Consider the following 13,371-nt stretch of genomic DNA (forward strand, 5'->3'; position numbering starts at 1 on the left):
TATTGTTGAATATTTAATATAAATTAGGGGCAAAATCTAAAAAATAAAAAATAAAAAATTAATCAAATAATTAACTTAAACTTGTCACGGGGGGTTAAGTGATTTCACAGACATAAAAGTATATGCGTGTACCAGCCATAATGATTGGCTATAATTTTGTTTCATATTTTACGCATGAATCTATATGTGTGCATAACTTTTGTTTCAAAATTTTGGTATTATCAATTATTTGATTGATTTATGAGTAAATGAGAAGGAAATCTGAATGATTCATATCCAATTCACCCTAATATTTATTGTTGTTCCTCTGATCAGGCCTATATAAATTTTCCCTGGTTTCAAGCTTGCTTTCATCAAAGGTAAAAATCTTTGTCAAAGCAAATGGAAACCCAAGCACTCCTCTGCCTTACCCTGGCTTTTCTCTTCTTCTCTGGTAAGCACATCTCCCCGTCTTTCTTTTCTTTACTTTTCTTAATTTTTCCTTCTCGATCTGTGTGAGTTATTTTTGTGCTCCATTATGGTATTTCATCACCATAAATAAATGATAAAGAGGCCATTTTTATAGTTCATATGAGAATCTGGATCTTACCTTTTCGAACAGTTGTCTAGACAACCCGAATAGGTAGGACTCAAGCTACTCTCCTATTCCTATCCGAATGGGTGGGACTTAGACAGACTCTCTCACATGACTATACTATTAGAGTGTACTAGGGCAAGAGCTAATTTTTTTTCTTTTTAGTACTTTTTTTGTTTGGCCTTTTGGGAGATTGAACGGCAAGGAGATTATACGTGTAATACTCTACTTGATAATGTGTCTATGCAGGGGCTCACTCAATCACGTTCACAATAAAAAACAACTGCCCCTACACAATATGGCCTGGAACCTTAACTGGCGCTGGCATCCCTCAATTAACATCTACTGGGTTAGAGCTTGCCTCCGGAACTTCATCAGCCCTTGACGTTCCTGCTAATTGGTCAGGCCGCATGTGGGCTCGAACCCAATGCTCCAACGCCAACGGCAAGTTCACTTGTGGCACGGCCGATTGTGGCTCTGGTCAAGTCGCATGCAACGGTGCGGGTGCAATCCCACCGGCCTCACTCGTAGAGTTCACTCTAAACGGCAGTGGCGGACAAGATTTCTACGATGTCAGTCTTGTTGATGGCTTTAACTTGCCTGTATCGATAACCCCACAAGGCGCTGGTTGTCAAAGCACAAGCTGTCCGGGGAATGTGAACCAAGTTTGCCCTCCGGAGCTGGCGGTGCAAGGGTCTGATGGCAGCGTAATCGCTTGCAAAAGTGCATGTGAGGCTTTGTCTCAGCCACAGTACTGTTGCACAGGAGATTTTAGTACCCCAGATAGGTGTCCGCCTACGCAGTATTCCAAGGTTTTCAAGGATCAGTGTCCTCAAGCATACAGCTATGCCTATGACGATAAAACTAGCACGTTTACATGCCCCACTGGTTCCAATTATCTCGTCACATTCTGTCCATGAGATTTGGAACTAGTTTTCTTCCATTTGCAGGAAATTAAAGCTATTTCATCATCCCATTTAATTACAATAAAATTATAAATAGTTTTAAAGTTATATCTGTTTTATTTTTTATTTTATTTTATTTTTAACTTCATACAATTATTCGAAATTTGTACAATGGAAAATCGTTGAAAGAACTTTCGTTTAATTTGTACAATTGGCGATGGATGGTAGTGGTTCAAGGTGTTGAGGTCTCAAAATGAAAGAGATGGTCATGCCAAGGCCAAAACCTAAATTTTTGATATGTCGGGCAAACCTATTAAATAAATAAAATACAATTTTTGGGGGAAAACAATGATATTGGTCTTCTAATTATTTCAATTTTTTTTTTTCTTTTAACGATATTACTAATTTGGTCATAAGTCAAATTAATATTCACCTTAATGAAAAATTATATGCCCATTGTAACTACACAGTCTATGTGGCAATGTCTAGTAGTCATTAATAATTTTTTTTTCTACTCTAATAATACATAATAATACATTCTATAATCTTTGCGCTTGGGGCAATGACGCAGCTAGTGAGGTTCTAACCGAGGCACGTCTGTTGCTGGTTGAAAACTATTTTCAAACCCCCTCATAGGCCTGGGTTAGGCCGAGGCCTTTGAGAATTTCTGAAAGGGCTCCCTTTGAGGTAAAGGCCTGCAAAAAAAATTTCCCGTAATCTTTTTCCTTATCCAATTTTTTTTTATATATATATATATACACATTCTATAATTTCTATGGCTTCTCTCTTTCCAAATACTGAGAGGAGGCATATATTGATTGCACTCCTTTTGGCAAGTAGTGCAAGGGCCAAAACATCGAAAAGACATATTGTTGAATGTTTAATATAAATTAGGAGTAAAATCTTTAAAAAAAAAAAACAAAAGTAATCAAATAATTAACGTCAACATGTCACGGGGGGGAATGTACTTTCACAGACATAATAGTATATGCGTGTACCAGCCATAATGATTGGCTATAATTTGTTGTTCCTCCCACCATTTATTTATATTTATTTTTTCGCATAGGAATTGGACAAAAATTTCTTCTAAACCATTTTAGAGAAAATATTCTCTAATCCATTTAAAATACTGACAAGTGTTTATAAACATTTAAAACATTAGTCTAAGTTAGTAAACTGCTATTAATGACCTTAAGAATTTAATGTGCGTTTTAAATGTTTATGAGGAATGTTAGGCTTACAAACAAATTTTACAAAAAAACTTTTACAAACTGATGTGGTACAACATGATTAGATATAAGATAAGTTCAAATTTTAAAAAACTTAATCATGTTGTGCTACATTAGTTTGTAAAAATTTTTCTGTAAAATTTGTTTATAAGTCTAGCACTTCTTAATGTTTATAGATAATTAACAATATTTTAAAAAAGTTGAAGAATATTTCCTGATTAGAGAAAATTTTTGCGGAAATATAGACAGGATTTGTATTACTTCTCAATCATTATGACCGGGTATAGAAAGTCAAAATTTTTTGTTTCATATTTTACGCATGAATCTATATATGTGAATAGATTTTACCCATGTTTGGTATTATCTATTATTTGATTGATTTATTATTAAATGAGAAGCAAATCTGATTTGAAAGATTCATATATATCCAATTCACCCTAGCTATTTATTGTTCCAACTTCCTCTGATCAGGCCTATATAAAATTTCCCTGGTTTCAAGCTTGCTTTGATCATCAAAGGTAAAAATAATTGTCGAAGCAAATGGAAACCCAAGCACTTCTCTGCCTTACCCTGGCTTTTCTCTTCTTCTCTGGTAACCACCTCTCCCCTTCTTTCTTTTCTTTTTCTTTCTCTGTGTGAGTTGTTTGTGTGCTCCATTATAGTATTTCATCACCATAAATAAATGATAAAGAGGCCATTTTTATTCCGTGCAATAAGTAGTTCATGTGAGGGCAATAGGGCAAGATCTAAATTTATTTATTTTTTTAGTACTTTTTTGATTGGCCTTTTGGGAGATTGAATGCAATGAGTTTATAGGTGTAATATTCTACTTGATAATGTGTCTCTATATATGCAGGGGCTCACTCAGTCACATTCACAATAAAAAACAATTGCCCCTACAAAATATGGCCCGGAACCTTAACTGGTGCTGGAATTCCTCAATTAACAACAACCGGGATAGAGCTAGCCGCCGGAACTTCGTCAGCTATTGATGTTCCTGCGAACTGGTCAGGCCGCATGTGGGCTCGAACCCAATGCTCCATTGCCAACGGCAAGTTCACTTGTGGCACAGCCGATTGTGCCTCCGGTCAAGTCGCGTGCAACGGTGCGGGTGCAATCCCACCGGCCTCACTCGTAGAGTTCACTCTAAATGGCAGTGGCGGACAAGATTTCTATGATATCAGTCTCGTTGATGGCTTTAACTTGCCTGTATCGATAACCCCACAAGGCTCTGGTTGTCAAAGCCCAAGCTGTCCGGGAAATGTGAACCGAGTTTGCCCTACAGAGTTGGCGGTGAAAGGGTCTGATGGCAGCGTGATCGCTTGCAAAAGCGCATGTGAGGCTTTGTCTCAGCCGCAGTACTGTTGCACAGGAGATTTTAGTACCCCAGATAAGTGTCCGCCTACGCAGTATTCCAAGGTTTTCAAGAATCAGTGTCCTCAGGCATACAGCTATGCCTATGACGATAAAACTAGCACGTTTACATGCCCCACTGGTGCCAATTATCTTGTCACATTCTGTCCATAAGATTTGGAAGTATAGTTTTCTTCCATTTGTAGGAAAAGCTATTTCATCCCATTTGATTACAATAAAATTATAAATAGTTTTGAAGTTATATCTGTTTGATTTTTTTTTTTTTTTTTTTGAAAGAACTTTCGTTTAATTTGTTCTTCCAGAGAAGCAAAGATTTTGGGTCTATTTGGCTTAAAGAGAAAAAGAGAAAAATATAATTTAACCCCCCATATTACCAATCATTTTCATTTTAGCCTCATAATGTTCTAAAAGTGATAAAGTAGCCCCCCAAACTACCAATCAGTTGCAATTTGGCCACTCCATTAGTTATTACTCTTAAATAAGATGAAAACTTCAATACTACATTGTTTTGACAATGTTAAGTTACTAAAATACCATTTTGAAAAGAAAAAAAAAATCAAATAAAAAATGCCTCCCAATAGGATGTTGTTTTGAGGGAAAAAAAAAAACAACGGTGGTTTAGGGGTAGCGAGCCTCAGGCCATGGGGTGGCTGGGCAAGAAGGTAGACCTGTTTGAGAATGGGAGTACTGTTGCAATCCCTGAGATCTTCAATCCAACACCAGACAAAATCCAGAGGGTCAAAATTTTGTTACCCGGATTACCACAAGAATTGTTGAGGAAAATGCAAGAGAAGAATATAGACTTTACGACTCATCCCTTGGAAATCAACAGTGGCCTGCAATACTTGATTTGTTGGGGAATTTCGCTTTTCAATTGATATTGCTTGGCTCTTTACTGCTTAGAACATCATCTACAAACACTCCAAGAGGCCCAACTTGCCGTTTGGGCTTGGAAGGTATAGTACTTAATATATATATATATATATCAATCCACTCTATAAGCTAGTTTCTTTTCAAAATAGTCGAGTTTTACTTGATCCAAATTTAACAATTTATGCCCATATAACAACATCTGTACAACAGGAGCAAAGCAAAATTTCAAATGGAACCCAACACGGGAGTGACATTCGATGATGTTGATGGCGTTGATGAAGCAAAGCAAAATTTTCAAGAGATTGTCAAGTTCTTAAAAACCCCAGAAAAGTTTGCTGCAGTCGGAGCGAGAATTCCCAAAGGAGTTCTTTTGGTTCAAAAAGTGATAATGTTCAAAAAATGACATTTTAGTAACTTAATCTCTAACTTGACGGTATTAACTAATGGAGTGGCCAAATTGTAACTTTTTGATAATTTGAGAGGCTACTTTATCACTTTTTGAATATTATGAGGCTAAAATAAAAATGACTAGTAGTTTGAGGGCTAAATTATGTTTTCCACAAAAAAAAAAAAAAAGAAAAAAGAAAAAAAGAAAGAACCTACCAGATACCAGGTACATGCCCTATGGGCTATGGATTAGGATACTCAAAATTCTATCCAAACTTCGCATGTAGGTCTTCTCCACTGGTAAAAATTCTATGCACGTAAGTGAGATAAATTCAACAAAACAAAAAATTAATCCACAAAAAGGGGTGGCTAAAACATTGGCAACCAGTTTGTAGAATACTGACACGTGTGGAATAAGCCCAATCAATTGAATTTGAATGACATTTAGTCCGTATCTCGCGGGTCTTCGGTCTTCGGTTACGGTCGCCGCCCATTACCATATGGAAGACTCAAGGCGCTAATTAACCTTTTGTACACAAATTTTATCTGTAATATTATTGACTACTAATTTGTATTTGGCCACCTCTATATATGCATTTCTATCCATCCATCCCATCATCAAACAATAGCATCAAATCACAAAAGCATTCACAATGAGAACTGGGATACTCTTCGGCCTAATTACCTTAGCCTTTCTTTTCATCCATGGTATTTTTTCTTCTACTTGTCAATGATATTTTTCTTTTTTTGTGTGCTTTTCTTTCGATAGAATAACTAATAATTGAATCCTATTTCGCACGAATCCATAAATTTTCTTGCCATCCTGACACGAACTCTAGTTTGTAAAACCATTCCTCATGTATTAAACCGATACAACCCACTTGTTTCTTTGATAATAAGTTACTCAGTTTGTTGCATGCAAGATCTGTTTTATTTTCCATGTTCGAAGTGGTGATCACAAATACTTTTGGTTCATGTTGCATGTGTGCATATATGCAGGTGCTCACTCTACTACAATAACTATCACAAACAACTGTTCATACACCATATGGCCAGGAGACTTAACAGTGAATCAAAAACCTCAGTTATCAAACACTGGATTCGAGCTAGCATCCAAAGCATCTACATCACTTGATGTCCCAAATCCATGGACTGGCCGGTTCTGGGCCCGAACTGGATGCTCCACAGATGGCTCGGGAAAGTTCACTTGCGCTACTGCGGATTGTGGCTCTGGTCAAGTTTCATGCAACGGCAAGAGTGCAGCCCCACCGGCGTCTTTGGTAGAATTCGACATAGCATTGATTGATGGTCAAGATTTCTACGATGTAAGCATTGTAGATGGCTTCAACTTGCCTGTTTCAGTAGCCCCACAAGGCGGTTCCGGTCCATGCAAGAGCTCAAGCTGCCCTGTCGACCTAAACCCAACTTGTCCAATGGCACTACAAGTGAAAGCGTCAGATGGGAGCGTGATCGGTTGCAAGACCGCATGCATAGCGTTCAATCAGCCACAGTATTGCTGCACTGGCGAATATAGTAGCCCAGAAACATGCCCAACCACAAGCTACTCTCAGTTCTTCAAGGAACGGTGCCCACAGGCCTATAGTAACCCCTATGATGATCAGCCTAGCCTCTTTACGTGCTCCGGTGGACCTGACTATAATATCGTGTTCTGTCCATGAATAACATAAAGCATCTCTAGCTTACAAAGAATGCTACATGGGACTCCTTAAATGGATCGTTGAGACATATATACATGTCTTCATGTCATGAACCTAAACTTTATCCTAGAAAGGTGAATAAGAGTGAATTGAAGTTCAATTTTGTTACAAAATTTTATTTTAATTAATTCAATCCTAACCAAATTATGAAAAAAAGGAATTGCAAATCAAAGTTTTACATTGAGTCCGCCCCTATATATCACATTCCAGTTGTACGTGAGAGACATAAATTAAAATGAATGAAGAATGATCCTTCACATAATTAAGTTAGAAAAATACTAGACCTAAAATTATTTTATAGCTCTTTTACAAAATATTGGCATGTGTTAACATGTGATTAATTTGAGGATGTTAAAGTACTGTTTTTATTAGTTGGCATGGCTCCAATATTAATCACATGGTGCTAAAGCTACCCAATTATTCTTGATGTTCTAATGGGTTGAAATTGCAAGTTTCTAAGTGTAAGAATATGAGGTTCGCTCTAAAATGATTTCACATATATATATATATATATATAAAGGAAAATTAATGTCATATATATACCACACCACTATCTTACCAGTATGCTAACTAGTTATTACCAATTCACTCTTAAATCCCTTATTGTTAAGAATATAAAAAATAATTCAATAATAAATTGGCGATGCCACATCAATATTAAGAGATAATAATATAAAATAATAGTGTTGTATATAACGTTACTCAAATTAAAATAAAAGGTATGAAATAGTAGGTAATAATAGAGGCTAGCTAGGATAAGCCCATAGATCCTTCCCTCGAATTGTTCACTGAATAGTCTATTTGATATACTATATACATCTATATATTGAATTTAGCTTAAAATAAAAAGAGCCTACGAGTACGAGATCGTCGCAGGCCAGTTAATAACACCAAGAGCTTCAACTTTTCAAACCATGTACAGGTGGCCACGTTGAAATCAGACAAATTAGTGTTACACTCCACATGGGTAGACCGGCCGTGAAGCATAGACCGACCGACTCGTCCCATTCCTCTCCACGTACGTTAATAGAATAAAAAAAGTAATTTCTCATCTTCTCAGACATTGACACCAGTTCATACAAAACAATTAGTTGCAAAGTACGAATTGGATTTGCCTTCCTTTCCCAAACACCGACACATATAAATAACCCCATGATTGAATCACATTTAGTCCGTCTCTCTCGCGGGTCTTCCGCCGAGGTGACGTCGACGGTCGCGCCCCATTACCATATGTAAGAAGCTAACAAAATTTTCAGCATTTTTCCGCATGGTCCAACCCGATTTCCCGCATGGTTCGCCTTGAAAGTCGCTTTAAAGCCCCTATAAATACCACTCCTAAGCTCATAAGATGAGCACCACAGTACCCAACTCATACGTCAAGAGAGATAGAATTATTATGAAAGGCTTGAAAGCCATTGCACTCTTCGGCCTAGCTTTGGCCTTCTGTTTCCTATCCTGTATGTCTTTTGTAACTACTTATAATAGTTTATACATTTCCTGTATAGACTGACATTCTTTCTTCTAATTACAATTTATGTCATGCATAAGCAGGTTCTGATGCTGTTCGAATCACTTTCACCAACAACTGTCCAACAACTATTTGGCCAGGAACTCTAACCTCGGATCGGAAGCCTCAACTACCAACTACTGGATTTGAGCTGGCTTCTAAAGCAACTAGGTCAATTGATGTTCAAGCTCCATGGAAAGGCCGGTTTTGGGCCCGAACACGATGCTCTAAGAATGCCTCGGGAAGGTTCGCTTGTGAAACTGCTGATTGTGGCTCAGGCCAAGTTGCATGCAACGGCAACGGTGCAGCTCCGCCAGCGTCTTTGGTAGAAATCAACATAGCGGCAAAAGGTGGACAAGATTTCTACGATGTCAGCCTTGTAGACGGCTTTAACCTCCCTGTTGCAGTTGCCACACAAGGCGGGACTGGTGACTGCAAGCGCTCGAGCTGCGCGGCAAATATAAATGCGGTTTGTCCAGCTGAACTACAAGTGAAAGGATCTGATGGGAAAGTGGCTGCTTGCAAGAGCGCATGTGCAGCGTTCAATCAACCAAAATATTGTTGCACTGGCTCTTTCAATAAACCAGAAACATGCCCACCCACAAATTATTCTAAGATCTTCAAGAACCAATGCCCACAAGCTTATAGCTATGCTTATGATGATAAAACCAGCACCTTTACGTGCTTCAATTCGCCTAACTACCTTATCACTTTTTGCCCTTAAGTTTATGGAGAGGAATTATATGTTCCTTATCTCTATAATAATACGAGAGCAATAAGTACTGTCATGGACTAACATGACTGTTGTATCTGCAGTGTCAATGTAATAAACGCTTGAATGAAATATATAGCAAGCGATTACCACAAACTTCTTCTTAGAAAATTTAATCTGAAAATCGAATATTGCTAGAAAAAAAAAAAAAAAAAAAGAGAATTAAATGTTATCAAAGATCCAACCACTTAACTTAAGGAAACAAGCTTAAGTTAATATCAATATCATATATATCTCTTTCCACGGATTTAATATTCTGCAATATGTCAAATACAAACCATATAATCGATCCCCAATGGATATAAACATTTGTGACATGACAATTAAGGAAACTTTAGGAGGGACAAAAGGTAATGTTGTAACTCATTGCCCCGGAACATTTATAAGTGGGAGGATCATTGTCGGCTGGATAGGTGTGGGCTAAATTGCATATTTGCTTGAAGGTCTTGGAGTAGTCGTTAGGCTGGCAAGCCGCTGGGCCACTAAAACTTCCTGTGCAACAATATTTTGGATCCTTCAAGGCATCGCACGCACTATAACATCCAACATACAACCCATCCTTGTTGGGGGCAACTAGAGGACTCGGACACACGTTGCTTATATCTCCAATACAATCCACGACCGGACATGGTCCTGTCCCGCCGACAAGAGACCCGCCGTCTGGTTGGATCCGGACGGGGACGTTGTGGCCGTGGTTTAAGCTCACTTCATAGGAGACCTCAGGTTGTTTGACGTCGAAATTGAGAAGGGTCACCGGGTAAGTGGGTGGTGGGGATTGGCAATCTTGTGTGCCGGAGCCACAGTCTCCGGTTTCACATGAAAAATAATTTGAGTCATTGACGCTGCACTTGGTCCTAACCCAGATGCTCCCAGTCCATTGATCCGGCATTGTGAATATCTCTAAAGTTCCCGGACCACTCTCAGGATCGGCATCGTCGACTGAGGGGCTGGCAGATAGCCATACAGAATAATCGCAATTGTTCTCGTACTTGAAGATTATATCAGAGTGTCCACCTGAAACAGATATTTCCATATTTATAATATCATTTAATAAGAGAATCCAATGAAACGAAAATGCATGTAAGAAGGGCATAATTGAGTAACCTGTAATGAGCAACAAGAGAAGAAGGTGGATGAGAGCTTTGTTAGCCATTGAACGTTTGCGACACATGAGAAGGTTGAATGAAATACAAAGACGGATATGAGAAGATAGACAAGTCTGATGAATAACAAACACTCGTATACGTACGTGGTGTAGTATATATGGGTCGTAGTTGGAGCTGTCAGAGTTATATATAGTTGATAAAGTGTCATTTATAGTTGGATTGCGTAAACGTGTAAACATTGTGATTTTATTTATTATTAATAGAAAACAAAAGCTCTAGTGATTTACGGAGCCAAGCCACATTGGTGTGCATTCTTGTATTTCTGTCCATTAAGTAATGCAGGTGAGAGGGTGGAAAAGAAGTAATTCTATTCATTACCCTATTCTTTCGGTTGTCTATATATATATATATATATATATATATATAGCGGGATTATTCAAATAATGCTAAAAGTCTATATGATTTTATTTTGTTGCATTATCTAATTAACACGGTACATGGTACTGCAATGTCATTTAAAAAGTTTAAATAGTGTAACAACATATTTACTATACGACAACATATACAAAATTTTGCCCCCAAGAGATAACTCAATCGGCTGGGACCACACTTTATGAAGTGGAGGTCACTAGTTTGAATCTCCCTCCCCCTTCTTGTGTGGACATGTCAAAAAAAAAAAAAAAAACATATACAAAATTTTACATTTATAAAATTTAATGGATTAGGGATAGGGGCTGTAAAAAAGTCTTCAAAATATCTATCATAATTTTTTCAACCGTCCAAAAGTTTAATTCTTTCTTTATTTTATTTTTATTTATTTATTTATTTATTTCTTGTAGTTGGCACAATCCTTAGCCTTTGGAGTCAAGTCACAAATGAGAATTTGGATAGTTAATGGGGTAAATTTATTTTTCTCCCAAATGGCCATAATTCCCAACAAAATATCCTCCAATATCCCTTTTCATGGATTTCATATATATTCTGTCAAAATACAAAGCTAGCTGAAAAGCACCCCCATTAATGGATTACGGATATATTACAAGCTAGCATTTGTGACAGGACATGGCAAATTTAGAAGGGACAAAAGGTAATGTTGTAACTGGTTGCCCCGGAACATTTATAAGTGGGAGGATCATTGTCGCGTGGATAGGTGTGGGCTAATTTGCATAATTGCTTGAAGGTCTTGGAGTAGTCGTTAGGCTGGCAAGCCGCTGGGCTACTAAAATTTCCTGTGCAACAATATTTTGGATCCTTCAACGCATCGCACGCACTGTAACACCCAACATACCACCCATCCTTGTTCGTGGCAACTAGAGGACTAGGACACACGTTGCTTATATCTTCAACACAATCCACGACCGGACATGGTGCCCTCCCGCCGACGAGAGACCCGCCGTCCGGTTGGATACGAACGGGGACGTTGTGGCCGTGGTTCAAGCTCACTTCATAGGAGACCGCTGGTGTTTTAATGTCGAAATTGAGAAGGGTCACCGGGTAAGTGGGTGGTGGGGATTGGCAATCTTGTGTGCCGGACCCACAGTCTCCGGTTTCACATGAAAAGTAATATGAGTCATTGAAGCTGCACTTGGTCCTAACCCAGATGCTCCCAGTCCATTCATCCGGCATTGTGAATATCTCTAAAGTTCCAGGACCACTCCCAGGATCGGCATCGCCGACTGAGGGCCCGGCAGATAGCCATACAGTGTAATTGCAATTGTTCTCGTACTTGAAGATTATATCAGAGTGTCCACCTGAAACACATATTTCCATATTTATATCATTTAATAGAAGAACCCAATGAAAAGAAAATGCATGTAATATATATGAGTAATTGAGTAACCTGCAATGAGCAACAAGAGAAGAAGGTTGATTATGAGAGCTTTGTTAGCCATTGAAGCTTATCGACAAGTCTGATGAATAACAAACACTCGTGGTGTAATACTAATATATATGAGTTGTAGTTAGAGCTGTCAGAGTTATAGTTCATAAATGAGTCAGAGGTTGTAGTTGATCATAAAGTGTCATTTAATAGTTGGATTGTGTAAACGTTGTGATTTTATTATAAATAGAAAAACAGAAGCTCTAGTGATTCACTGAGCCAAGCCACAATTGCACGTGTATTCTTGTATATCTATTAATCAATGCAGGTTATGACTCCATTCTCTCGGTGTTTAAATGTGGCAAAATTAATCACTATACATTAAACATTATGAGAGAACACGTCACGGAAGCGTTAAGATGTGATTGGGATGATATATAGCATTATTGGAGGAAAATACAAAAAATCAAGAGGCATGACAAGATAAGGAGATAGATAGCTCAACCACTTTCATAATAATTCATAAATTAATACAAAATGTCTTGATCCAAACTCCTACCTCCCATCCACTCAATAAGATTCTCTCCATTTTAAGTGAAGTCATTTTAAGGTCATGATTTTGTTTTGTCGTGTTAGATAACACGGTGCAATGTCATTTAAATATTTCAAAATATTTGTTATAATTCTTTCAACTGTACAAATTTAATTATATGTTTTTTATGAGAGAGAGTGAAATTAAATGTAAACAATTAAAATTTAAAAGATTATAGAAGATCCGTAAAATGAATCATTCATTTCACTTTCCTCTCGACATATATATAGACTTAAGACACAACAATCTTCGTAATTATTAGAAATGCCAACGGTTAAAATTCAATGGAAAAAGCTTCGGATATTACAACTTTTAGTACTAGAAAGTCATTTATAAAATAATTAACAATTGGTGAAATAATTAAAAGAATTTTATAAGTTCAATTTTTTGTTTAATTATTTTATCAATTATAGACGGTCACGTCAGTTTGTAAATAAAAATTATTTTTATTGTCGTATTCCTACATCCACTCAAATTCAATTAACCAAGACTCACACGTAATAAATTAGATTCAA

General features: G+C 37.4%; 6 protein-coding genes and 1 non-coding gene across 7 annotated transcripts; 5 read left to right on the forward strand and 2 right to left on the reverse strand.

Moving 5' to 3' along the window:
• The first annotated feature begins 349 nt into the window (after positions 1 to 349).
• LOC132191650 (thaumatin-like protein 1) lies at positions 350 to 1,494 on the forward strand. Its single transcript, XM_059606738.1, has 2 exons — positions 350 to 433; positions 824 to 1,494. Exons 1-2 carry the CDS (start codon positions 382 to 384, stop codon positions 1,492 to 1,494), a joined length of 723 nt encoding a protein of 240 aa, XP_059462721.1. The 5' UTR covers positions 350 to 381.
• Positions 1,495 to 2,023: 529 nt separating this feature from the next.
• LOC132162673 (U4 spliceosomal RNA) lies at positions 2,024 to 2,175 on the forward strand. Its single transcript, XR_009438253.1, has one exon. It is a non-coding gene; the product is annotated as a U4 spliceosomal RNA (small nuclear RNA).
• Positions 2,176 to 3,193: 1,018 nt separating this feature from the next.
• Positions 3,194 to 4,235, forward strand: LOC132161717 (thaumatin-like protein 1). The gene is made up of 2 exons (XM_059571894.1): positions 3,194 to 3,300; positions 3,565 to 4,235. The coding sequence occupies exons 1-2, from the start codon at positions 3,249 to 3,251 to the stop codon at positions 4,233 to 4,235; spliced, it is 723 nt and encodes a 240-aa protein (XP_059427877.1). The 5' UTR covers positions 3,194 to 3,248.
• Positions 4,236 to 5,981: 1,746 nt separating this feature from the next.
• LOC132161887 (thaumatin-like protein 1b) lies at positions 5,982 to 7,103 on the forward strand. Its single transcript, XM_059572103.1, has 2 exons — positions 5,982 to 6,050; positions 6,342 to 7,103. The coding sequence occupies exons 1-2, from the start codon at positions 5,996 to 5,998 to the stop codon at positions 7,019 to 7,021; spliced, it is 735 nt and encodes a 244-aa protein (XP_059428086.1). The 5' UTR covers positions 5,982 to 5,995; the 3' UTR covers positions 7,022 to 7,103.
• A 1,326-nt stretch (positions 7,104 to 8,429) lies between these two features.
• Positions 8,430 to 9,435, forward strand: LOC132192264 (thaumatin-like protein 1). The gene is made up of 2 exons (XM_059607541.1): positions 8,430 to 8,517; positions 8,612 to 9,435. The coding sequence occupies exons 1-2, from the start codon at positions 8,457 to 8,459 to the stop codon at positions 9,289 to 9,291; spliced, it is 741 nt and encodes a 246-aa protein (XP_059463524.1). The 5' UTR covers positions 8,430 to 8,456; the 3' UTR covers positions 9,292 to 9,435.
• A 238-nt stretch (positions 9,436 to 9,673) lies between these two features.
• Positions 9,674 to 10,492, reverse strand: LOC132191582 (thaumatin-like protein 1). The gene is made up of 2 exons (XM_059606674.1): positions 10,444 to 10,492; positions 9,674 to 10,353 (listed from the first exon to the last, which is right to left on the reverse strand). Exons 1-2 carry the CDS (start codon positions 10,490 to 10,492, stop codon positions 9,674 to 9,676), a joined length of 729 nt encoding a protein of 242 aa, XP_059462657.1.
• An 884-nt stretch (positions 10,493 to 11,376) lies between these two features.
• Positions 11,377 to 12,354, reverse strand: LOC132162661 (thaumatin-like protein 1). The gene is made up of 2 exons (XM_059572944.1): positions 12,286 to 12,354; positions 11,377 to 12,196 (listed from the first exon to the last, which is right to left on the reverse strand). The coding sequence occupies exons 1-2, from the start codon at positions 12,335 to 12,337 to the stop codon at positions 11,517 to 11,519; spliced, it is 732 nt and encodes a 243-aa protein (XP_059428927.1). The 5' UTR covers positions 12,338 to 12,354; the 3' UTR covers positions 11,377 to 11,516.
• Between the last annotated feature and the right edge of the window lie 1,017 nt (positions 12,355 to 13,371).

Source organism: Corylus avellana, chromosome ca9, assembly GCF_901000735.1.
Source record: "Corylus avellana chromosome ca9, CavTom2PMs-1.0".
NCBI lineage: Eukaryota > Viridiplantae > Streptophyta > Magnoliopsida > Fagales > Betulaceae > Corylus > Corylus avellana.

Excerpts from the sequence above, each read along its gene's own strand:
- LOC132191650 (XM_059606738.1), top strand. The coding sequence starts at position 382 with ATGGAAACCCAAGCACTCCTCTGCCTTACCCTGGCTTTTCTCTTCTTC. Across the intron at positions 434-823 it reads GGCTTTTCTCTTCTTCTCTG|GGGCTCACTCAATCACGTTC; the intron begins GTAAGCACATCT and ends GTGTCTATGCAG.
- LOC132161717 (XM_059571894.1), top strand. The coding sequence starts at position 3,249 with ATGGAAACCCAAGCACTTCTCTGCCTTACCCTGGCTTTTCTCTTCTTC. Across the intron at positions 3,301-3,564 it reads GGCTTTTCTCTTCTTCTCTG|GGGCTCACTCAGTCACATTC; the intron begins GTAACCACCTCT and ends CTATATATGCAG.
- LOC132161887 (XM_059572103.1), top strand. The coding sequence starts at position 5,996 with ATGAGAACTGGGATACTCTTCGGCCTAATTACCTTAGCCTTTCTTTTC. Across the intron at positions 6,051-6,341 it reads AGCCTTTCTTTTCATCCATG|GTGCTCACTCTACTACAATA; the intron begins GTATTTTTTCTT and ends GCATATATGCAG.
- LOC132192264 (XM_059607541.1), top strand. The coding sequence starts at position 8,457 with ATGAAAGGCTTGAAAGCCATTGCACTCTTCGGCCTAGCTTTGGCCTTC. Across the intron at positions 8,518-8,611 it reads GGCCTTCTGTTTCCTATCCT|GTTCTGATGCTGTTCGAATC; the intron begins GTATGTCTTTTG and ends ATGCATAAGCAG.
- LOC132191582 (XM_059606674.1), bottom strand. The coding sequence starts at position 10,492 with ATGGCTAACAAAGCTCTCATCCACCTTCTTCTCTTGTTGCTCATTACA. Across the intron at positions 10,354-10,443 it reads TCTCTTGTTGCTCATTACAG|GTGGACACTCTGATATAATC; the intron begins GTTACTCAATTA and ends TATCTGTTTCAG.
- LOC132162661 (XM_059572944.1), bottom strand. The coding sequence starts at position 12,337 with ATGGCTAACAAAGCTCTCATAATCAACCTTCTTCTCTTGTTGCTCATT. Across the intron at positions 12,197-12,285 it reads TCTCTTGTTGCTCATTGCAG|GTGGACACTCTGATATAATC; the intron begins GTTACTCAATTA and ends TATGTGTTTCAG.